General features: G+C 47.5%; 1 protein-coding gene across 3 annotated transcripts in view; it reads left to right on the top strand.

Annotated features, from left to right (window-relative positions):
• The window catches only part of BICRAL (BICRA like chromatin remodeling complex associated protein), an 82,224-nt gene extending 64,072 nt beyond the window's left edge, over window positions 1-18,152 (top strand). For all 3 annotated transcript variants that reach the window (XM_079780865.1, XM_079780867.1, XM_079780866.1), the window contains 7 exons: window positions 1,401-1,506; window positions 2,297-2,394; window positions 3,617-3,678; window positions 4,569-4,714; window positions 6,203-6,297; window positions 9,234-9,336; window positions 14,368-18,152. In XM_079780865.1, coding sequence (XP_079636991.1) covers window positions 1,401-1,506; window positions 2,297-2,394; window positions 3,617-3,678; window positions 4,569-4,714; window positions 6,203-6,297; window positions 9,234-9,336; window positions 14,368-15,152 — 1,395 coding nt within the window. In that variant the 3' untranslated portion in view covers window positions 15,153-18,152. The remainder of the gene's footprint in view (window positions 1-1,400; window positions 1,507-2,296; window positions 2,395-3,616; window positions 3,679-4,568; window positions 4,715-6,202; window positions 6,298-9,233; window positions 9,337-14,367) is intronic.
• The last annotated feature ends 6,532 nt before the right edge of the window (window positions 18,153-24,684 follow it).

Genomic DNA, 24,684 nt, shown 5'->3' with positions numbered 1-24,684 from the left:
TGGAGGCCTCTGTGAGGAAGGCCTGCACGCATCGCTAGTCCCGGCCTCCCTCCGCCCGGTGTCCTCTGGGGAAGAGGTTCCCTGAAGTGGGAGAGTATGGAGTTACATTCTGGGGCAAATACATGAAAACTGGAGAATTCTCCCCTCAGGGTTTTCATACTCAGAACTTATTGTCTGTCTACCTGGAGTGATGTAAGATCTGGCCTGCCCTGCTAAAGGCAGGATGAACAAGGGGACCGTTTCTGACTTTGTAAGGACCAGAACTAACATGAGTTTAGTTGCTCAGGCGTTGCCAGGGTCACAGTTTAAGTCGCCTGTGGAGATGGTTAAACTGAACTCCAAATCCACTATACAAAATAGAAAACGGAAGAAAAAACTCTGAAAACCTAAGGCATGATGAAGTAGTACAGCATAACATAGAGGATTAAAAATGGAAAGTAATTTAAAAGCCCTTTATTGTCTTACCTTAAATGCTTTATAGAGGTAACGGATGTTTTTAGTAAAAAAGAACTTGTAAGTCCTTAAACATCATTCAGCCCTAGCTGGTTTGGCTCAGTGGATAGAGCGTCGGCTGGCAGACTGAAGGGTCCCGAGTTCGATTCTAGTCAAGGGCACATGCCCAGGTTTTGGGCTCGATCCCCAGTAGGGGGCATACAGGAGGAGCCGATCAATGATTCTCTCGCATCATTGATGTTTCTATCTCTCTCTCCCTCTCCCTTCCTCTCTAAAATCAATAAAAATATATTTTTTTAAAATAACAATAAGTAATAAGTTTTTTTTTAAATCATCCAATTCGTCTTCCTCATTTATAGAAAAGAAGCACACAACAGTTTAAATATCAGATTAATGTTTCTAATAATATTTGCTTAGGCCAATATTCGATTGAGTTTACATTTCCCAGTTACATGCCACCTGATGTTGACATGAGGCAAACTAGAGACAGACCGGACAGCAGGTGAAATGTCCTCTAGACCCTCTGCACAGAAGAAAGCGAGTGTTGGCAGTACATCTGGGGTTGGCACATGGGCCCTGACCGGGTGCTCGGAGCCAGTGCAGACACCACGTCAGGACTGACCGTCGGGGTCATAATCCTTGCAGGCGGCATATAAAACTGCCGGGGATGGAACCAGTTCCGGCTCAGCTTGTGTCTGAGCTCCACAAGCGTGGCTCCCTGAGCAGAGGGCGGTCTCTGTCAGCCCGGCTCCCGGCTAACGGTCTAAAAGGCCAGTGTGCCTGCAGGGTTAAGGTCCTCCTCATTCTCCAGTGTGCAGGAGAGCGTGTTAGGACTTCTGTTTGGGTTTGTAAGCTAAGCTGAAGGTAACGCCAGGTAGGCATTAAGTAATCTATTAAAGCTTTTCCTCATGAAATTAATGTTTCCATCTTGGTAATGTTTTTGACAGGCTCAGAAGAAATGTTTGAATCAGACTTGCCCCATTTCTGCTTCCAAGACCCCCGATGGCCTGAGGCAAGCACAGATTCCTGGCCTCCTGAGCACCGCACTGCCAGGTCAGGAGCCTTCGTCGCAAGCTCCCCTTAGCTCGTCCCTGTCTCCCGACCCCCAAGGACACTTCTCGCATCCCTCCTGCATGCAGTCTTTCTGCCTCGCTTGCACCTCTACTCTGATCATTCCTATCTTCTATATCCTTTTCACGTTGCACCTGTAGCATCATTTTATATATCACTAAGCAAGAAAAAAGCGCTTCTAATTAAATTATGTGGGAAAATGTGCTGCTTAGAAACAACAGTCTAGTATTCTATGGCACAGGTGGCTTTGTAATTACCCTTGTGCTGCTTCCTGTATGTAGACTTAGAATCCCACTGAGACTAAACATATTGTGCCAGTGTCTCCGCTTTTTCTAAAGCTTCAAACACCTGCATTGCTCAGTAAGTACCAGAAAGGCAAAAGCAGGAGCGCTCCCAGTCAGTCCCCTACGTGGGCCTCCCTTTCCTTCAGTTGGGAGTGTTTTGCATTTTGGTAATGCTGACAGATTACTAGCTTGAGGCCAATCCTCAGACCATAGGTAATTTGAAACTGTAGCATTGACAGCTTTTATTTATTTACATATGTACTTATTTCTAGTTATTATCTAACTGGGCTTCACTAATCCCCGCCTCTGCCTCCAGAGGTTTTGTCGATAAATGTACTCCTGCTCCCCTTCCTCACATCAAGCATCCGTGATAAAGAAGCCCTTTCGGAATGTTCCGTAACCTGTGCACACTGTGTCCAGGGTTGTACGACGGGCCTGCTTTACTGTTTCTGTTGAACATTGTCTGTCTTGTGTGTTAATTCTAATAGGGCAGGATTCTGGAAGCAAAGTTATATCCGCATCCTTAGGAACCGCACAACCTCAACAGGAAAAAGTAGGATCATCTCCTGGCCAGCCAGCTGTGCAGGTAGAACACAGTTTATGTCGCTTGTTTTAACATTCAGTGTAATTGAAAGAAAATGTGTTGTCACCTGCTTGTTTACTGCTGCCGGCACTGTCCACAGTCGGCCCGTTGCCTGTGTGACCACAGACCTGCTCACTGAAGACCTTCCCCGCGGTCCAGGCCTTGCTGTGTTGATGTTTATGGGATGAATGTGTCTGTTCTGTTTCTCACATGTTTACAGTGCTATCACCTTTTCACTAATTAATAATATACCAGCAGCCAACACAGAGTAGGCACTCAAAATATGTAGTTTACTATTGAACTAGAGGCCCAGCGCACAAAATCGTGCACGGGTAGGGTCCCTAGGCCTAGCCTGCGATCAGGCCCATCTTCTGCCTGCTCACCAGTACCCGGTCCCGCCCCGCCGCCCCCACCAGCCAGCCGGTTCCCCTTGCTGGTCCCCCACCTCATAGCGACTGGTTGAGGTTGCTGGCCTTTTATTATATAGGATGATATCACTTACTATCATATCAAAGTGGATTATTCCTCTTAGTTATACTGAGATATTTTTTTCCGCAGTAACAACCAGGAATGTATGAAGTAGTCCCTGTGGTCTTTTAACTCAACCACTGATCTGAAAAGGAGGGGAAACGTTGTTTTCAGCTTACTAAAGCCTTAGTTTCTTCTCCATCAAACTTAGCAGTCCGTGATAGTTTAGTGAAACCTGTTGTAGTCCGGGCCTGCCTGCCCCCTCAGGGAAGGATCTGGTTCATTCTCAGGTTCTGACGTAGGTGTATTTGCTTCCTTAACATTATAGAAACGCCTAGTAGATTACACTCCTAACTATGAAGCAGGAGCTCAAAGTGTTTGCTCCCTTATTTACCACTGAGAAGATGAATTCAGTAATGTCTACTGAATTTTCGGATGTTCATGGAGTTGGTACCCACAAATATACTTCCTGAAAAATACAAGGATGCACTCGCAGAGGGAGGTGGGGATTCGGGCGTTAAGGTCCAGGTTGAGTCCTCCCAGGAGCTGTAGCACAGCTTTCGTGATCGTGACACAGTGCGATGCCGCCACACGCGTCTACGGGCGTGCTGGTTTTATTCTTTAGCAGAGCAATTCTACATCCTTAGAGGATGCTCTAGATAGCGAGTTGAAGTTCTCAAAACGTAGTGATCTTTATGTGTAACTGCATCCTGCTTGTTTTCAAGAAAAGGGAATGAAAGGTGTGTTTTGTCCGTAGGTGGATGGTCATTCGGGAGGACAGAAGAGGCCTGCCACAAAACAGCTGACTAAAGGGGCTTTGTGAGTGACCTTGGCCACAACTCATTTAACATTCCTCCAGGCTCCTAGCCTTCAGTACATACACCACAGAAGTCAGGTTACAATCATGCAGACAGTATTTTTAAAAAGATACTTTGAAAACCCATTCCTATAAGTTGTTTCCTTTAGGACCTATAAATATCTCATACCACTGTCTGCTTTTTTGTTCTTTTTTAAAATATATATATATTTTTTATTGATTTCAAAGAGGAAGGGAAAGAGAGAGAGAGAGAGAGAGAGAGAGAGAGAGAGAGAGAGAGAGAGAGAAACATCAATGATGCAAGAGAATTATTGATCAGCTGCCTCCTGCACGCCTCCTACTGGGGGTTGAGCCCGCAACCCAGGCATGTGCCCTTGACTGGAATCAAACCCAGGACCCTTCAGTCCACAGGCCAACACTCCATCCACTGAGCCAAACTGGCTAGCGCTGCTTTTTTATTCTTAAGGAGAAGAACTGCCTTTGCCGTCTTAGCATACCACGTGCCCTGTGGCTGGCAGGCATCTCTGAGGGGAGCTTGGTTTGATAAACTCCTATGTTCCGAACAGAAATATTCGCATAAGCGTAGTTGGCCAGTGCTCAGGCATTGCCGGGTCTGTGTGAGCCCCACACGTGTGTGGTTGGTAGGAACACTGAGCTTCTGAGGTCAGGGCCAGAGTTTGCCTTCCCTGTGGGGTGGTTAGACCGAACTCTGAACCACCCTGGTGTACAAAGTATGAAACTGAAGGAAAACCAGAAGTGCTATACTTTGAACAATAACATTCCTGTATGTCTTACTCTCTTTGCATGCAAAGGATCCCGTTTCTTCTTTCTGAGGGAGGGGGGTCGGTTTCTTCCCGTGACTCTGCATCGACATGCAGTTTCTCTCTTACAGCATCCTCCAGCAGCTGCAGAGGGACCAAGCCCACGCCGTGACGCCCGATAAAAGTCAGTTCCGGTCTCTCAGTGACGCGGTGCAGAGGCTGCTCTCCTACCACGTGTGCCAGGGCTCCATGCCCACCGAGGAGGACCTGAGGAAAGGTAACCCGCTGTGACCCCTCAGCGCCCTCTGGGGATGCCCCACAGAAGGGCCAGAGCCCTGAGCCCCCAGATGGTAGCCAGGCTATTGTTCTTAATCAGTTTATTTACTCTGTTTCCCAGTCTGTGTTTAGGGCCGTGGCTTATTCTTCTCAGTATTCTGGGAGGGGATACCCAAGTGCCAGGGTCTTTTATGGACACATCTTGGGGGCAGTGAAGGCACAGCATTGTCTGGGCTGCTGGCTGCAGACGGGACGGCTCTGCCCAGGGACTCAGGCGGAGTCCTCCTGTTTAGGCGAGTGCACACTCTTAGCTCCTACTACCAGTTCTATGAGTTGCATCGATCCTTCAGCCCCAAACATTCTTACAGGTTCCAAAGTGAGTCCAGGGCATTGCTGTATGTCAAGAAACTGGCAAAAAGGGGTTAAGGATAAGTTCCTTATCCCAACCCAGCACTCAGCCCGGTCTCATTCCTGACCCCGCTGCCTCTCCCAGCTGTGCAGCTTACCTAGTTCTACCCTCCCTCCCACCACCATTCCCAGGCTTGACTCCGGAGTTCCCCCACTGCTTGCATCCTTCTTCAGCTGCCAGTCTCACTCCCACAGGAACGGTGAACCGGCCGTAACCCCACAGGCCACTGTGGCACCAGGGGTCTCTGAGCTGAGTGTCGTGGTCTCGGTCAGTCCGCTGTGAGCTTCCTGGGGAGGCCCAGATCCAGCATTGAGCAGGGGCGTGAAGACTCTAAGAGTGAGGTAGAAACGTGAGACGTTGGAGACCAACAGACAAGGACAGAGCCACAGCACCATGGCCTGCAAGGGACCATGAGCTAGTTTGTGTCTTTGGATAACACTGTCTGCCCAGTCCAGACAGTAGGACTTCATTGTTCCAGCTGTTTCCCTTTTTGTACGATTGGCAGGGAGGGGGCATGATATTTGTGGCTGGTCTGTGTGATATGGTTTTCTTTTATAGGTGATGTTAAAAATACTATGTTTTTGGATTCTTTTTTTTAAAAATCCTCACCTGAGGATATTTTTCCAAAGAGAGTGGAAGAGAAAGGGAAAGACAGAGAGAATTATTGATGTCAGAGAAGCACATCGATTGGTTGCCTCCTGCACATGCCCTGACCTGGGCCCAGCTGGGAGGAGCCTGCAACCGAGGTACATGCCCTTGACCGGAATCGAACCTGGGACCTTTTGGTCCGCAGGCCGACTCTCTCTCTACTGAGCCAAACTGACTAGGGCTGTTTTTGGATTCTTAGTTAAAGTTAATAGAAGCTAGTATTGAACTCAGTTTCCACAGTCACATACCGGTGTAGCGTGAGGGAGGGCAGCGCAGAAGCCCGACGCTCAATCATGGTAAAGCTGCCCTGAGAAGAGGAGATGCCACAGACAGGACCTGTGTGGACAGTGGAAGAGAATGCATTTCAGTCCTGAGAACTGGAAGGCCTGTGGGTGATTGGCACTCTCTTACTATTTCTCTCTCTTCTTACAGTCGACAATGAATTCGAAACAGTTGCCACTCAGCTCCTAAAAAGGACCCAAGCTATGCTTAACAAGTACAGATGCCTGCTTCTGGAGGACGCCATGGTAAACGCTGCTGCCGAGCACATTTGGTTCTTAAATCCGCAGTCACAGCTACTGATTCAGAGAGAAAAGCGTCGGGAATCACATTCCCCAGCATAGTTTAAAAGGCACCGATATTTGAGTTTGCAGAAAACCTTACACTTGACTGTTACCACTACCACAGCAGGTGCTATCTATTGTGCGGTACGGTACGTGGTTGTTCACCGTCTGTGCTGCTGTGATTGTTCCAAATGAGGAACCTAGGCTCTGGTCAAGTAATTGGCCCAGGAGCATAGCTAGTGAGTCTGTAGGGCAATTCGCAGAGCCAGGATGCAGCCCAGCCCCCTGGACGCCCGGTCCACACTGTGATGCTGTGTGCTGCCCCTCCTCAGCCCAGAGGGGGCAGGCGTGGGGGCACCGCCAGTGAAGGTTCACAGCAGCATCCGGACAGACTAGGTGATGACAGGTGTTACAATTAGTTTTGTCTTGTTTTTGATTATTAGCCTGCCATAAAATTCACACTTAATTTTAAAATGTACAACCTGATGGTTTTTAGCATATTCACAAGATTGTGCAACCATCACCACTGTCTAATTCCAGAACATTTTCATCACCTCAAATAGGAGAAAAGAGTAAGATCTCAGGGAATGATGGGAAGACCAATCCTAGTCTGAGATTTTAGAAGCAATTCTAAAAACATATGGGCGTTAACCTATAAATTGGTCTCTTTCAGTGGTTTTCAGTTTGAGATCAACTTTGGAAATGTTCTGTGGAGGATTAATTGAACTACATTATACATGTACACAATATGTGTACCGTATTTTCCGGCGTATAAGACGACTGGGCATATAGAAGATTTTCCTGGGTTAAAAAGTCGTCTTATACGCCGGAAAATATGGTAAATATGTAGATATGTTTGTGCTTTTATATAGATAGATAGATAGATAGATACACACACACTAGAGGCCTGGTACACGAAATTTGTGCACGGGGGTGGGGAGGAGTCCCTCAGCCCAGCCTGTGTCCTCTCGTAGTCTGGGACCCCTCGCTCCTTACCGCCTTCCTGCTCACTGCTGCTTACCGCTCAGCTCACTGCTCCTTAGCACTACGGTGGAGGCAGGAGAGGCTCCCGCCACCGCTGCTGCACTCGCCAGCCATGAGCCCGGCTTCTGGCTGAGCAGCGCTCCCTCTTTGGGAGCGCACTGACCACCAGGGGGCAGGTCCTGCATTGAGCATCTGCCCCCTGGTGGTCAGTGAACATCATAGCGACCAGTCGTTCTGGTCGTTCTGCCATAACAGTTGCTTAGGCTTGTGTGTGTGTGTGTGTGTGTGTGTGCATTTCTAATATATTTTTACTTAAAAGTATGCCTCCAAAATCTGAAATAGTTTTTCTTTTTGTTGTTGCTGTTGTTAATCCTCACCCAAGGATATTTTTCCATTGATTTTTAGAGAGAGTGGGAGAGACAGAGAGAAACATTGATGTGAGAGAAACACATCAATTGGTTGCCTCCTGTACACACCCTGACCAGGGCCCAGGCCAGGGCAGAGCCTGCAACTGAGGTACATGCCCTTGACTGGAATTGAACCAGGACCACTTTGGTCCACAGGCCAGTGCTCTTTCCACTGAGCCAAACTGGCTAGGGCTGAAATAGTTGTTCTTATATTGATAACATTTCTAAAACAATTGTGAGATGTCAAAAAGACTATCATTTTTGAGGAAAGGACCACTTGTTTGGTCAAATTGTATCTGCCATGAGTTTTCATGTTAAATAAGACCCAGAAATGTAACTTAAGATTTGATTCTGTATGGCACAAACTAGTTTTAAGGAAAGACATAATAAAAAACATGAATTTAAGCATAGCAGAATGTAAAGTAAAAGGTCATTCTAATGAAAAGATTTCCAACATGTTAACAGAAGGGGAAATAAGAAAGGTACAAAACAGTATATATTGTTGCTACCATTTGTGTGCAAAATATATTTAAAAAAGAGAACATAAATGTGTGTGTGTGCATGATCTATCTCTGGCAGAGTGTATTAAACTGCTAGGAATGGGGTGCCTCCAGGGAGAGACACTGGGGGTAGGGGGAGGGCACAGGGGGAGGCAAAGAAGAAGGGCTTACTTTTCACATCCCCTTTAATACCAATGTGTAGATTACCTTTCCCCAAAAAAATACAATTTTATTTATTTATTCATTTTTTATTTTATTTTCAAACCTGTATGACTTTATTAATTGGTGTCTCCCCAATAAATTCAATGAGAGAGAGAAACAGAGATAAAAAGATAAGATGATCCATCCATCATTGTCCCAGAAGTACTCACCTCATTTAGATAAAAATACAATTTTTAAAAAATGCATCCTAGCCTGGCCAGTGTTGCTCAGTGGTTGAGCATTGACCTATGAACCAGAAGTCACGGTTCGATTCACAGTCAGGGCTCTTGCCCAGGTTGTGGCTCAATTCCCAGTGTGGGGCATGCAGGAGGCAGTCGATCAATGATTATATCTCATCATTGAAGTTTCTCTCTCTCCCTCTCTCTTCCTCGCTGAAATCAATTAAAAAATAAAAACAAAAACTTTTTTAATATATATTTTTATTGATTTCAGAGAGGAAGGAAGAGGGTGAGAGAGATAGAAACATCACTGATGAGAGAGAATCATTGATTGGCTGCCTTCTGCACGCCCCATTGGGGATTGAGCCCGCAACCCGGGCATGTTCCCTTGACCAGAATTGAAACCAGGACCCCTCAGTCCACAGGCCTACGCTCTATCCACCAAGCCAAACTGGCCAGGGCCAAAAACTTTTTTTAAAAATGCATCCTATGTGGCAAGGAAAATTTGACTGAATGGGACACCTGGAACTTAGACATTAAACTCTCATTTCTGACTGCTTCAGTTGTCCCAACGATGCAAGGAGATGTTTGCGCTTGTTAAAGGGATGACTGGACTCTCTCCTTTTCAGCGGATTAATCCCTCGGCTGAGATGGTGATGATCGACAGAATGTTCAACCAGGAGGAGAGAGCGTCTCTGTCCCGGGACAAGCGGCTGGCACTTGTGGACCCCGGTAAGTCACGTGGGGTTGAAGGTGGAGGAGCCTCCCGCCATGGCTCGGGGGCCGTGGGCCTGTGGGGACTGGGTCTGAACCCACCTTTGGTATGGAACCTGAAGGCAGAACATGAATTCTGGGGAGAACAAGCCTGGAGTTGAGAGCAGGATATGAATACTTGAGAAGGTCTATATTCTGCAAGATGGAATTTTACATTCAGTTAAGTGATTTATTTTTCCCCATTGTGAACTTAAACTTCTCAGTTGTTCTCTAATTTTTGAGAACTAAATTAAATCAGAAGCCTTCCAAGAAGCAGTTAAAACTCAGTAAATTACTGGGTTATCTCACTATGTACATGGCACTATTAGGGGAAAAGTCAGTAAAACACAGTCCCTGTCCACAGTTAGGAAATTGCAATGCTCCATTTATTTAAGTACTTTTCTCTTCCCCCACCAGTTTCCTGCTAAGTGTATGCATGTTAGATTTGACCTACATTCTGCCTATATTTTTAAAAATTATTTTTTTATTGAATTCAGAGAGGAAGGGAGAGGGGGAGAGAGATAGAAACATCAATGATGAGAGAGAATCATTGATAGGCTGCTTCTTGAACGCCCCACACTGGGGATCGAGCCCGCAACTTGGGCATGTGTCCTGACTGGGAATCAAACCATGACCTCCTGGTTCATAGGTCAGTGCTCAACCACTGAGCCACACCAGCCAGGCACATTCTGCCTATTAAAAATGAATTCTCTTTACTTTTTTCTAGCGTCTAATGTTGTTTAAATCAAATAACATTACAGCAATTCATGGCATAGGTTTTTCCCATACTTTCACCTTCCTATAAGAGAAATGTTTTTATTCTCCAAGTTTTCTTCTACTGCTGTTCTGGTTTCCATGTACATGCATCATTTACATATAGTTATAATCATGTGTCATATGCTAGATATAATTTTATTATTCTAACTTTCTTCCATTTAACCAGCTGAGGTGTTTTTTAAAAATATATTTTTATTGATATCAGAGAGGGAGAGGGAGAGATAGGTAGGTAGGTAGGTAGATAGATAGATAGATAGATAGAAAGAAAGAAAGAAAGAAAGAAAGAAAGAAAGAAAGAAAGAAAGAAAGAAAGAAACATCAATGATGAGAGTCACTGATTGGCTGCCTCCTGCACGCTCTACACTGGGGATCAAGCCCACAACCTGGACATGTACCCTGATGGGGAATTGAGACCTCCTAGTTCATAGGTCTGCTCAACCACTGAGCCACACCGGCCAAGCCAAACCAGCTGAAGTTTTTATCATGTTGCTCAAGTCTTTCAAAATAATATTTAATAAATGTTAATATATTCATTTGAAACTTAGCTAATCCATTCTCCTATATTGGACTATTACAGTAAGTTCTCAATGTCATCTACAGTTTCTTAGAAACTGCAGTTTCATGCAAAACAACTCTAAAGAAACCAATTTTACCATAGGCTAATTGAGATAAACAAGAGTTAATGTTCCTATGGCATATTTCTGGTCACAGAAACATCAACAAACTTCTAAATAAAGATCCAAAACATTTATACTATTAAACACTGAAATAAATGTGAACTACACATACATTTAAGAAAGATTAATAAAAACATGCCCTAGCTAGTTTTGCTCAGTGGATAGAGCATCAGCCTGCAGACTGAAGGGTCCCGGGTTGAATTCTGGTCAAGTGCACAGGCCAGGGTTGTGGGCTTGATCCCCAAGTGGGGGCAGGCAGGAGGCAGCCAATCAGTCATTCTCTTTCATCATTGATGTTTCTGTCTCTCTTTCCCTCTCCTTTCCTCTCTGAAATCAATAAAATATATTTTTTAAAAAAATAAAGATTATTGGAATGATTCAGCCCAGGAAACCTGGGGTGTCTGCCTTCTGAGCTCTATCCCCCGAGTCCCCAGTCCTGGCTTCTGCTCTCACAGCTCCAGTCCACTTCAATCCCCTTCTGCTGGAGCACAAGGTGGGTGGCTCCACAGGGAATTTTGTGCATTGGACCTTTAAGAGAGTGCCTGAATTTCCAGCTGTTACTCCCTGGCAGACAGCATCCTGCTGCTTTTCACAGCCTGAAGTTATGTGGTTACCTTTCTCAGTTTTGGTGCTCTCTGCTGGGGACCCAGCTTGGGGATTAGATCCCAGAGTTCTCAGTGGCATCCCCCCACCCCCCCAGCTGAGATATCTCTCTGGGACTTCAGTTGCTGTCTATGGGCGCTGGGCCAGCCTTTTCGCACCTCTGCCCCTCCTACCACTCTATGCTGTCTCCACTTTCGGTCCTCGGGTATCAGGGTTCTCTCCTGCGAGTTTTCTGTTGATTATTCAGGAAGTTTTTCTGTATTTTAGATGTAATTCCAGTTTGTTCCTGGGAGCATGTCCATGTAGCATCCACTTACTCTGCCGCCATTTTTAATCCTCGAGATATGGATTCTATATTTTATGAAGTTACGAGGCGTTGGGGGGCGGGGGAGGGTAAAGGCATCAGTTACCCACAACTGTATCTGCCCTAAGGGACTGCAACGGGTCCTGGCCCGCAGCTGGGTCCCTCCTCCACCTGCTCGGGCCTGACCGGGCCTGGCCTTTGTGGCTCGGGCCTGAGTCTGAGGGGTCCTACTTCGGTCTCAGGGGCTGCACTGTTGGCACCGCGCTGACAGGACACCTGCCTCAGCGCCCATCAAATCTCACCCCAGAGACGCTTCTGCAACCTCAGAGGGGTTGCAGCGTCAGCTCACAGGGGATGCCAGTCACCCACGGGCTCATAGTTAGAATTTTCCTAAGAAGCTACTGTCCATGTTCACACTGGGTTTTGGTCATGCCTCCTATTTCGATTTTTCTGTTACCAAGTCTCTGCGCCACAAATGCCTGTCATCGGCTGCTGCCGGACTGACACCAACACCTCCCACGCGCACCGTTCTCCAGGGAGCAGGCAAAGCTGGTGCTTTGCACAACAGTCCTATTTTACCTTCAAATTATGTTTCTTTCCATCCTCATCACATTGGTTTTTCCATTAGTAAGATGGCAAATTTTTTGTTTGTTTTGTTAATCCTCACCTGAGGATATTTTTCCATTGACTTTTTTAGAGAGAGTGGAATGGAGGGGGAGAGACAGACAAAAACATCGAGGTGAGAGAGACACATCGATTGGTTATCTCCCGAACACCCCAACCAGGGCAGGGAATCGAACCCATGACCCTTCAGTCTGCAGGCTTACGCTCTATCCACTGAGCCAAACCAGCTAGGGCAGTAAGATGGCAATTTCATCACAGCATTTGAAAATACTAGTAAAATCATATAATGTTGGTGCTGGACCAGTGATGGCTTGTGCTAACCAGTTTTAACTAGAAGGTAAACACCAATAAAAGGATAATATAAAAGGCTGCATGGGAAAAAGAAAAAGAAAGAAAGAAAGATTACTGAAAACAATAAGATCATTATTTTCCTGGACTGGACGCCCTTCCATGGCAGGACACATCACACCCTCCCACACCACTCAGCCTGGGACAATGTAGATACTCAGATCAGCTCCCTGCACGCCTTTGGGGTTTGGGAGGAAACCCACGCAGATGTGGGCGGACAGTTCAAACTCCACACAGACTAACCCCCACAGGGACTCGGGCTTGTGGCTTTCTTTTCTCATCAAGGATATAAAACAACATGAACAAAACAGCATCATCTGAGGACTGCTGTATTTTCCTCTGGCTTACTTCCATCCGACTGATGTCTTTCTGATACTTAAAGATTAGGTTCTGCCTGGTGTTTGACATGGCTCAAGAAATTTCCAAAGAGAATACATAACCCTTATACTCAGTGTAAAGGGGAGGCCAGAAGAATTGCTGTGTGCTTAGGCGAATCCTCAAATCTTTCCAAAAGGAAGAGAATGATGTCGGCAGATTCCTGACCTTTTCCCTAGACCCTGAGCTCTGCTGCTCTTGGTGCATTGGGTTTGGAGAAACCCTCCTACTTGGTCTCGGCCCCAGTGCCTGAGTGTGACTGGGCAGGACCTGCTTCCTTCCCTCCACATTTGCAGCCAGTATTTTGATGAATGGAATCAGCTTTTTTTTTGAAGTCTTTTTATTTTATTTTATTGATTTCAGAGAGAAAGGGAGAGGGAGCGAGAGAGAGAAACATTAAGGATGAGAGAATCACTGATCACTGCCTCCTGCATGCCCCACACAGGGGGTCGAGCCCGAAACCCGGGCATGTGCCCTTATGGGAATCGAACCCAGGACCCTTCAGTCCGCAGGCTCTATCCACTGAGCAAAACTGGCTAGGGCAGATGGAATCAGCTTTTAGATTTCAAGGCTGTATCCCCTAGATCTCTTATTTGGGATTCGGTGAACAAGTCGGTGTTTGTGGTTTTACAGATATCATCAGAGCCCTGTTTCACTTTCAGAGCTAACACTCTCTGTGCTTGCATAATAGCTACCGTCTGTCTTCCTTCCTCTGCACCCCCAGCCCCTGAATCCTTACTACCATCTCTCTGGCCCTGGTCCTCGGCCCTTCAGGCCTGGCCCAGTTCAGTGCTCGCTCCCAGACACGGCTCCTCCGTGCCCCGCTGTCCTCCAAGCAGACGTCACCTGGATGCATGTTGACCTGGCCAAGTGCAGCTGGTTGTTCCAGGTCCCCACGTGCGTCTTAGGGGCTGACGTGCCATCACCCAAAGACTTGGTTGTGTCCCTCACACCCACCCCCTGCCCGAGCCTCGTTCCGGAGCGCTCTGCTCCATCTGTTTGGGACTTTCAGAGCCGTCCTCTAACAAACTGTGAACTAACAGGAGCGCGCGCGGCGAAGCGGGGCTCTGGCCTCCGGCTGCCCCGCTGTCTGTCCTCCAGCAGCTCCCTCTGCAGAGGTCCCGCTCCTGGGAGGCAGCCCGGTCGCCCTGGGGCGGGCGTTGGGCTCTGCGCCTCCTTGGATACCGCACACCTCCTCCTGGGCGGGCGGGCTGGGCAGGCCGGCTGCGCGCTGACCCACCAGGGCCTGTGGTGTTGCCCTTACTCCCTGCGTTCATTCATGTTCTCTGCTCCCCTTTCCAGAGGGCTTTCAAGCTGATTTCTGCTGCTCCTTCCCACTTGACAACGCTGCTCGCGAGCCGCCGTGTGGCCGGAGTGCCCAGCACGGCAGCAAAAGCACCAGCTCGCTCCCTCCGCCCGCCAAGGCCGCGAGCAGGGACCGAGCCAGAGCCGGCCCGGCAGAGCCCGCGAACCAGGACCCGTTTCATCCAGTGCCTAACCACATCGTGGTCTCCGCGGAGGGGAACATCTCCAGGAAAACGGAATGCCTGGGCCGGGCGCTGCCGTGCGACCCGCCGGGCTCGGGGCAGCCGCGGGCGCCGGAAGGCCAGGCCGGCCGCCGGGACCCCGCCCAGGGCAGCGAGGGCGCCCCCGGCCCCGAGGGGCCCCGGAGAACCTCGGCCCGACCCGACCACGGCCCCGAGAGCAAGCTCTCGAGTCTCCTCGTCGACTCCCGCCTGGAGATGACGTGCGGCAATTCCTTCCAGGACACAACGCGCAGGGGTTCTCCGAAGAACGAGGTTTTGCACACAGACATCATGAAAGGGTCGGGCGAGCCCCAGCCGGACCTCCAGCTCACCAGGAGCCTGGAGACCACGTTTAAGAACATCTTGGAACTCAAAAAGGCGGCGCGCCCGGCGCCCGGCGACCCCGCCCGCGGCGGCGCCCTGGAGCTGGACTTGCCCAGCTTTTCCCCCATGGCCTCGCAGGACAGCTGCCTGGAGAAGCTGGGCCCGGACCACAGCGAGGGCGTCGTGGAGACGGACTCCATTTTAGAAGCAGCTGTAAATAGTATCCTAGAGTGTTAATAGCGCCGCCCGCCCGCCCGCCCGCCCCCGCCGGTCCCGTCTTTCCTGCAAACGCCAACGGAGCCCGCTCCAGCCTGCTTGGTGTTCATCGCCGTCACTGCTCTCCTCCTGTTCTTCGTTCAGAGCAATACTCGTCGTGGGTCCGGGGAGATCCGCCAGCAAGATCAGTCCTTGTTAGAAAGCAGTCTGATAGGCCCGACACATTGCAAGTGTTCTGAAAGCGCTTTTAGTCATTTTTTTGTTTACTTGTTTTATTTTCTTAAAAATACTGTGTAACTCAATGAGATCATAGTACACTTGGCCCTGGGTAAGAAAATATTCTGACAATCATAAGTCATTTGAAAAGAACAGACTTATTAAAGAAAATCAAACAGGACTGATAGAAGCTACTTTTTAAAGAATATCCCACTGTATCTCCAAATTTTGGCTTTTTGGTTTTGTTGCTGTTGCTGGAGGGGAGACCACATGCCCTCCCCGCCCCTCGCCGCCTCAGCAGTAGTTGCTGGCCGCTGCGGGGGACCCCCGGCCCTGGGGTGGCCCTGGGTGGCAGCCGGTGGCGAGGGAGCAGGCGTGTGCAGGGCGCCCCTGTTCACGGCCACGTGCTTTGCCGATGCCCCGGAGCGCAGCCCCGTGCCTTTCCAGCACCTCCGCGGTGGCTCCCCAGGCCATGCTCCCTCTTAGTGCCCCGCTGACTCAGAGCCTTCGCCGGGCTGAGCAAAGGGAGCGGAAACCAGTGAAGTGGCACAGTGTGCGGGGTGGGCCGGGGTGCAGCCTGAGGAATAAAATCTGTATATATGTAAAAGCATATATATGTTAACTGTTGAGAAAAAACAAGCGTTTTGCATTTTATGATTGGATATAGTCAACATATGATGTACCTTTTTGTTTGTTGCTGGGTTTTGTTTCCTTTAACCTCTCTTTGCACCCTCTCCCACAACAAACAGCCGAGCGTCAAAAGCACTTTCATTTGAAAACTATGTTGTAATTTTTCTGTTTAAACCTTAAGGGGACTTTGGCCTTGTTTATGCTGCTTGTTGTCTGAGAACAGTAGTCACCCCTGGCAGCAGTCATTACCAAAACACAGACAAACCAAAGGTAGCCAGCCAGCCCACCACGGAACGAGGAGATCTGGGACGCGGCAGTCCCACGCAAGAGCCAAAGGACATGCCCTGTCATGGCTTGTGTTTGGCCTATGTTCACATTAGTGAACATGACATTGCTTTATTTATTTATATTTCTTTTCAGGGAGCTTTCCCCACTTCCTTTCTTTTGTACCTGCCCAGGTCATCCCATTTCTGTTGTTACTGTCACTCCAGTGTCACTGTAACATCAGCTATGTCCTGTCCTTGGGAAAGCTACATCATGGTATTTGCTATGTACTATCACACATGTGTGAATGTGCCTGAGTGTTCAGGTCCCGAGGTCGCTGTGCTTAGTGTGTACACACGCTCCCTCTTACGTGTATGCACTCTCTCATGTATTCTGGTGGTCTCTATGGCTTCAGGGCGTGCCCACTGCTGTCCACTCTGACCCGCTGCCAGGGCCTGCTTCTGGCTGTCCGCAGAATGCGGGTGACGCCCACTGTCATCATGTTGGACATTTCTTTCCAGATTGGCCTGTGATGGAAAGGAAGGCTTCTGATTGCTAGAAAACACAGCAACAGAAGACTGATACCTCCCTGCCCCTTTGTCCCACCAAACAGCGACCCTGCGAGACAGCCAGTCTTCACAAAAGCAGAGCACCTGCTCCCCACGCCCACCCCCGCCAATAGAAACCGAAAAATGTGGGCCATCTGAGGGTTACCATGTTTTCCTTACTTGTGCCAATGTCCACGTTGCAGATTCCCCTTTTTTCCTTTATTGTGACATATTAGAAAGATAAGTTGGTGTTGCCAGTTGGAACTTTCTGTTTGGGCAGCCCTGGGGTGGCACCCTGCCCTGAACCCCAAGATTTCACAGGCTCTTCTTCCTTTACGGCTCATGCTCCCCTAATTCCTAGCAAGAATTAAAGATGGTTCCTCCTGATCAAACTCTCCTCATTGTGGAACTTTATGCCTGGAAGCCTTTTCGAAGGCTGCTAAGGAGTTACATTAATTACTGCGAATCAGTGGAATTCTTAAAGAGACAAGATAAGCTTTGTGTACATTTGTCGCACCTCTTCCCCATCCTGTCCTGCTGCCCCAACCCCAGCTTTTCTATATACCACCTTCCAGGGTTTTTAAGCCCTAACACTTGTCTAGCAAATGGAGAGCCTAATCTACCAAAATGAAACTTGTAAATTTCTGTGTCCCTGTATGTAAGTTTACTTTTTATGGAGGAAAGATTCTAGATAATGACAAATGAAGATTACGAGATGTGTTTTACTCCTGTGATTAGGTTATGCGCACATAGGTCATAACCCGCATGCCGAGCCCTCTGGTGAAGGGTAAGAGAGCTCAGCCTCAGATGGCCAACCTTCAGTTGTTCAGGTTCATAGTCAAAGTTAAGTTTTAGAACTACTTGTACTCAGTAACAAAAATCATTTCTTTCTTTTTTTTTCTGTTGTTGTGGAAAGGTGTGAATTTGTTATTAAGCATTTGATTTTCTGTGTCCTTAAGTACTGCCTAAAGGTAAAGCAAATTTTAAACTGGCAATTACGAAAAAAGAACTATTTTAGCTCTGAAGAATTTAGTAGACTTTGTTAGATTAGGGAGGCCTTACAGACTGACTTGACTTAAAGAGGACGCGTCACTCACTGTCAGTGTGGTGTGGGCTTTATTTGCTTAAATACCTTCATTTGTATAGTATGTCTCACTTGAAATTGCTTTGTATACATTTTGTAAAAATATTTATAAAATGTTTTGTAAAAAAGTATAACAAATTGCAGTTTATTTTGTTATGTTGGATAAATACTGTTAAAAGAAACCAGTCAGTAACTATATTGTTAACCCATGGTTAGGAAATGTTTAGTTGGAGATTACAAAATGAAACAACCATTGCAATACAGCCAAAGATTTGGGAAAATGTGCAACTGTGATTGTCTTGATTTGCAAGTAGGAATGGCTGCTTTTCCCAGAAGAAGGGTAAGTAAGTGTTCAGTGGGAGTTCTATTGAAATAAACTTACCATTGCCAAAACTAGCCTAGGCAGGGAGAAGGTAGGATTATAATTGATCGGCCTTTCCAAACAGTTACAAATTAAACCAAGTTGGCCGGGGAGAAAGTTTAGTCATGTACATCTCTGGCCTCCATCCCTACTCCTGTCACGTGGATCCTTCCTTAACTAGCGAAGGAAAAATGGGGTCATTTGAAAAGTTAGATAAGTGAGCCTCAATCGGTAGGTAGTTTTCTTCCGTACATTCTCATATTTATTTTGTTACCTCAAGGACAAGAAAGTAAGGGGATAAAGAACAAAAGAAGAGCCCTGGCCATTGTGGCTCGGCTGGGCATCATCCCGTGCATTGAGAGGCTGCTGGTTTGATTCCTGGTCAGGGCACCTGCCCAGGTTGTGGGCTCAATCCCCAGTAGGCAGCCAATTGATGTTATACTCTCACATTCATGTTTCTCTTTTCTCCCTTCCTCTCTCTCTAAAAGTCAACAAACTTTTTTAATTTTTTATTCTTTTTTTATTTTTTTTTATTCAATATATTTTTATTGATCTCAGAGAGGAAGGGAGGAGAGATAGAAACATCAATGATAAGAGAGAATCGTTGATCAGCTGCCACCTGCACGCTCCCCACTGGGGACTGAGCCCGAAATCCAGGCATGTGTCCTGACCGTAAAGAAAACTATTTCACATAAGACTTGTTCCAGCACTGCCTGGGTAGCTCAGAGCATTGTCCCGATACACCAAGGTTGTGTTTTCAATCCCCAGTCAGGGCACATGTAAGAATCAACCAGTGAATGCATGATAAGTGGAACAACAAATCTCTCTCTTTCTAAAACCAATAAATAAAAATTTAGCCCTTGCCAGGGTGGCTCAGTTGGTTGGAGCCATATACGAAAAGTTTCATACCATATACGAAAGGTTTCGGGTTCAATTCCCAATCAGGGCACATACCCAAGTTGTGGGCTCTATCTCTGATTGGGTCAGGGCGCATGTGGTAGGCAACCCATGTTTCTCACATCTCTCTCTCTCTCTCTCTCTCTCTCTCTCTCTCTCTCTCTCATCAATTTTTTTAAATTGAAGTCTAAATAAATAAATAAATTTTTTAAATTTATTCCAGAATTAACATGTTTCTCTTTGGAGTCACACCTTTGACCAAAATGGTAAGAAATACCCATGTAACCTTAAAATTAGCCCCATGAGGCCCTTCTGAGTTCCTGTCCTCATGAGTGTGACTCTACCCAAATTGTTAGGGTGAAATATATTTCTAGGGGTGAGAGTATAGGACTCCTTGAATTTTTCTTTGGGACCTAGAATTTATACGTACACCCCTTATTTATGGTTTCATTGCTTCCCCTGCCCTTAAAGCAGTAGCAGTCGTGAACACAACATTCAGCAACAACCAATATGTAAACAGAAAGTTGTCCTCATATAACTAACAGAAATTAGGATAATTACTGCTTGCATCGTCACATCAGTGGATGGATTCACTAATTATTTTTATTTTTGCAGTGTTGCCCTGATGTTGAGCTTCTCTAAGGACAAATGTGTGTGCATCCTGACGCTCTTGTCTCTCTTGGACCCTTTGCAATGGGGATGCCCCCTGGGTGACGAGTTGGAAGGAGGGACCATCTGGCTGCTTAGTTAGAATCAGTCTCTGTCCCCAGAGGCAGGCCCAGAAGAAAGAACCAGGCATCTTCTCTGAGGAGGGGGGAAGCCCTCAGCCCTGGCGGCGGGCAGTGGGAGGCCTTGTTTCAGGAGGGATCCTAGTATTCCCTGATGTGGAGGAAGAAGCCAGTGGATTCTAGGGGACAAAGGTAAGGGAAGACACACACACACCCGCCCCCCATCTGGGGAATCACTGAAATAGCATCGCTCAAGCAGGACTAGCTATGATGTCGTCTTCAGGACTAACTCCGGAGACAGTTAGGGCTCCTGGGGACCCAGCTGAAGGTGGAGAGCAGTACCCGCCAAACCTTGGAGCAGTTTACAGGCACGGGGCTAGACCCCGGGACATGTGTGACGGAGGAGGATTTTTGTTCTCTAGGAGCTCCAAATCTAGAGAGGAAACAAGCAAATAACTAGGTACATTTGGGAACCGACCAATGGAGTTCCAGAGAAAAGAAACTGGAGCTGAAACTCTCCAGATCTGCCACTTGGTAGAGAGCGACAAACTGGATTTCCATGCCCTGGTTGTTAGTGCAGTTTCCTGAGTGATGTTTGAGAAAAAATATAGACTCTTTGCAGAAATGAAGTTAAGGACGTTTGTAATTATAGTGTGAATATGGAGAAATCTGTCCCAGTATGCACACAAATGCTGGAGGCGCATTTGTCGTATAAAGTAGATTCTGTTACGTGAACAGCCTGTATCTGCATTGCTACGGGGGAAAGGCCTTCATGAGAAATCCTCTATTCCTCACGCACACGTGCTGTAGCCTGGCCTTCGACAACACCTGCAAAGGCAGGAAGATCCTTCTGGGAAATCAATTTCTGTGAAGGTCAAGGAAAGCAGTGCGAGGGGGTGGGCAGCGGGATCTGGAAGCAGGTGCCAGTGCTGCGTCTAACACGGACTCAGATGCCTTCCTGCGAGTCACTCTCAGCCCAGCTGCCTCCACAGTAAACTAGGAAGCCTCGTCCTGAAATGAAGCTGCCCCATTTCTTGGTGTAAAATGGTGTGTTATTGAAGACGTATGGAAGGCAGAAAAAGCTAACGTTCCATTACCCCTGAAATAACTGAGAAGAGGTTTGGGTTTCCGGGTTTGGGTTTGGTCTTACCTTCTGCACACTGTCTCCTTCCTACCCTAGCTCTCCTGTGTCTATCCTTAACCCCCCAAAAGCTGCTGCCCCTCACCCGTTCGCTCCTTTCCCCTTCCCACTTTTGCTCCCTTATGTTTGTTTTTCAAGATCAAAAGCTGTTGTCCATGTTGTCTTCCCCAACTCCAGGCTCATCTGGCTGCTCTCACACTACAGTAAGTTCTCACTTAAGGTCATTAATAGGTTCTCGGAACCGCGGCGAAACGGCGACAAGGAAACAAATTTTAACAAGTTAAGTTCCTGTGGCATCTCATCAACGTTGTCAGGTAACGATGTTATTCCTGGACCTGCTGTGATCTCTCTCCCACCTGCTTCCTGGTAACCCACGTCCCTCTGAGGAAGCAACCAGGAAAGCTTGCAACGAAGGAAGTGGGCTGCCAGAAGGGTCCTAATCCAGGAAGGAGGTGTGGGGCAGACAGGAAACTGCAGATGGACCCCCTTTCAGGTGTGTGTGGCGGGGTGGGGGTGGGGGTTGCCTTACGGAGAAGGTGCTGCTTAATTATCTAAGTGAAAAGAGCAGGACTACAAATAACCGCAAAGTGCAGAGAATACTGACATAACTTATTGTGGGATTTGTTAGCAAAGGGATCCTGGGGTTAATTCCGGGAACCACAAAATGTTGGTCCTGAAAGGAGTCTTAAAAAGCATATAGTCGGGGGTGGGGGGCGGGGAGGTAATGGTAAGATATGTACACATATAATACCTCAATAAAAAAAAAGAAATCTTGAAAAAAAGAAAGAAAAAAAAAGCATATAGTTGAGGAGTTTCTAAAACAGACAAATCACAAGAGGCTAATGACCTAGAGAGCTTTCATTAAACTAATAAATATGTGATAAACAAAAGGCATACCACCAAATGTAAGCCTTGCTCCCATTCCAGGCCCCACTCCCATTTTCCAAAAATAATACCCGCCTACACTTTTTTGTATGTCCTTCCAAAATTGTTACATACAAATACACCTATAGCCAAGAAACAAAAACAACTAAGACCATTCCCTTACATCCTATTCTGTATCTTGCTTTTTCAAATACAATACAATACAGACATTTTCCAAATGTCTTGGAATTTTATAGTCAGGACTCTTTGATTGCAAGCAACAGAAACCAATCTGGTTAACTAGCATAAGGGGTTTTATAGGAAGGGTAAGGATTGAAGGGAAGTTTGAAAAAACACCAGGCTTGAGAAGCACGGGAACGAGGAAATTCCAGGTTTCACTCAGCAGGTAGAAATCCTTAAAGGGCTTGCCCCAAACCTACATTTCTTCCATCGCCACTGCTCAAGATTCAGAACCAAAGTAGTTAAGTTTACGGCCCCATGCCCCTCCCACTGGGCAGGCGAGAGGACTGGAACAGATCTCCCAGAAACCCTTTCAAGTTATGCGTGGAGGACAAGCTTGTGGTACTCCACTCGCACAGATGTACACGATGAGGGAGAGACAGTTAATTCACTAGAGAAATGGGATACTGTTGGGAAATGGGATTGGATGTCAGCAGGCCAAAAAGTGAAAAACACCTTTACCGTTGAAGTTTTGGGGACCTACATCACTACATATAATTGCATAGTCTTCCATAATTTTTTTATTTTATTTTAGAGAGATGAAGGTAGAGAAAGAGAAACATTGACTTGTTGTTCCACTTATTTATGAATTCATTGGTTGATTCTTGTATGTGCCTTGACTGGGTATTGAACCGGCAACTTTGGTGTATCAGGATGACCTTCTAACCAACAGAGCTACCTGGCCAGGGCCTCCCATAATATATTTAGTCATTCCCTAATGATGGACGATTGAAGTGGTGAAGGAAAAAGAGATCAGCCTCTGAGGACAAGCTACAGAGAATAAGATTCTCGAGGCTGTGAATGGCCATGACAGGTTCTCATTCAGTAACCTCCCTTTGAAAAAACCCCACGATCATCTCACCCAGTGTGAGAGCGCATGCTCAGAGCCCAATAAACGTGTTCAGTTAGTGAAGGATTTTTGGTTGAAGACTCCGTCCCTTTTCTCGGATCAGCCTGGTGGGAGGATGGCTTTGGCACCGAGAATAAGGACTCTCTTAGCACCACCTGCTGGCACTGGAAAACCTTCCTGAATCCTGGCCTCCAGTCTTTTCGGCCAGTGTTGCTGATGCCCCTGAAAGTCCTCCTCTTCCGAATGTGTCCGTTCCACAGAACCTGCCTTTTGTCTCTCGGGGAAGTTACAACATATTGACTGGCTTTTGTTCTTTGTTCAGTATCTAATGGGTGTGCTGCACTTCGGTGATGCTTCTGTGTTCGGCTCCTCACAAAGGAAGACACGTGGGGAGGCGATGAGTGAGGGGGAGGCGATGAGTGAGAAGGAGCCTCCCGCCAAGTCTGTGACCCTGACGACTGCACCGTCCTTTGCTATCTGTTCATCAGGGAGCGAGCTCTGTGCACGGCCCCTTCTTTCTGGTTGGACTGGTTACATAACACTTACCAATGTGATGCCTTGAACTTGGTCAACAAGCCCCTGCAGGTGTCCACTGTGGTGACAGGTGCTGTAGAAGACCAGAGACGTCTGAGACAAGTTCCCTGCCTTCTGAGCACCTGGTCTAATTAGGGAAACAGTAAGCCAAATGGTACAGGACAAAGTCTGTGGTGGTCCCTAGGAGGGCTGACCGTCAAATAACCCCATTGCTCTGTCCTTAGGGTACTTGGCAATGCCTGGAGACTTTTTTTTTGCCACAACTGGCGTGGGGATGTTACTGGCTTATAGTGGGTGAAAGTTTGGGATGCTGCTCAACGCCCTTACAGCGCACAAGACAGCCCCCCATAACAAATAATTATCTGGGGCCCCAAATGGCAATAGTGCCGAGATGAAGAAACCCGTGCTGAAATGGGAGAAAAGAAAGAGAAACCTTTGCTAGACCTCTAGGATCAGGGATGAGCAAGGCAGGTATGGTCCCTGCCCTCCTAGTGTCATGGGGAAGAAATGTGTGAAGGAATTCGGAGAAAGGGAAGAGACTCCTGTAGAGCCTGGCTGGTTAAAATTTATTCCCTAGACCCGAAGCATCCCTTTGAAATGTTAAAAACGCCGCTACCGACCTGACCCCCACCCCCCAACCCCTCCTGAATAAGTATCTGCATTTTCACAAGGTCCTCGGGTGGCTTCTGTGCACATTAATGCTTGAGACGCGATGCTCTGAAAGGACAGGACTTGAGTTCCGTCCCATTGTTTATTAAGACCAGGCGAGAAGGAAGCGTATTCCAGGTGGCAAGAGGGAATGTGCTGAGAGGACGAGGAGGAATTCCCGGTTTTCGGTCCGGCACTGGTGACTACCCGCGCTGACGGCTTGCTGTCAGTGTGTGTGCTAGGCGCTTCCCAGGGAGTAGCTCACACGCCCTCCGGAGGCTATTAGGTAGGGTCCATTATTATACTCGTTTTGTGGGTAAAAGAAACTAAGACATAGACCAAGGGCCACTGCAGGAGCTGGGCAGACGGAAGCAGAGCTGCCTTTTCCCAGCCTACGTCGTCCACAAGACCTCCGCCACCCGTGAGAGCCTGAGCCGCCGCCGCACTCCCTCCTTGCGGAGCGAAAAGGCGGTCCCGGAACTGCCCGTCTTCCCTTCCGCGCAGCCCAGCGGAAGCCGGCGGAGCGGCGCCCACCCCCTGCCGGAAGT

This window comes from Cnephaeus nilssonii (genome assembly GCF_951640355.1).
Source record: "Cnephaeus nilssonii genome assembly, chromosome: 9".
Classification (NCBI taxonomy): domain Eukaryota; kingdom Metazoa; phylum Chordata; class Mammalia; order Chiroptera; family Vespertilionidae; genus Cnephaeus; species Cnephaeus nilssonii.
This window is presented reverse-complemented; position numbering and strand designations above follow the sequence as displayed.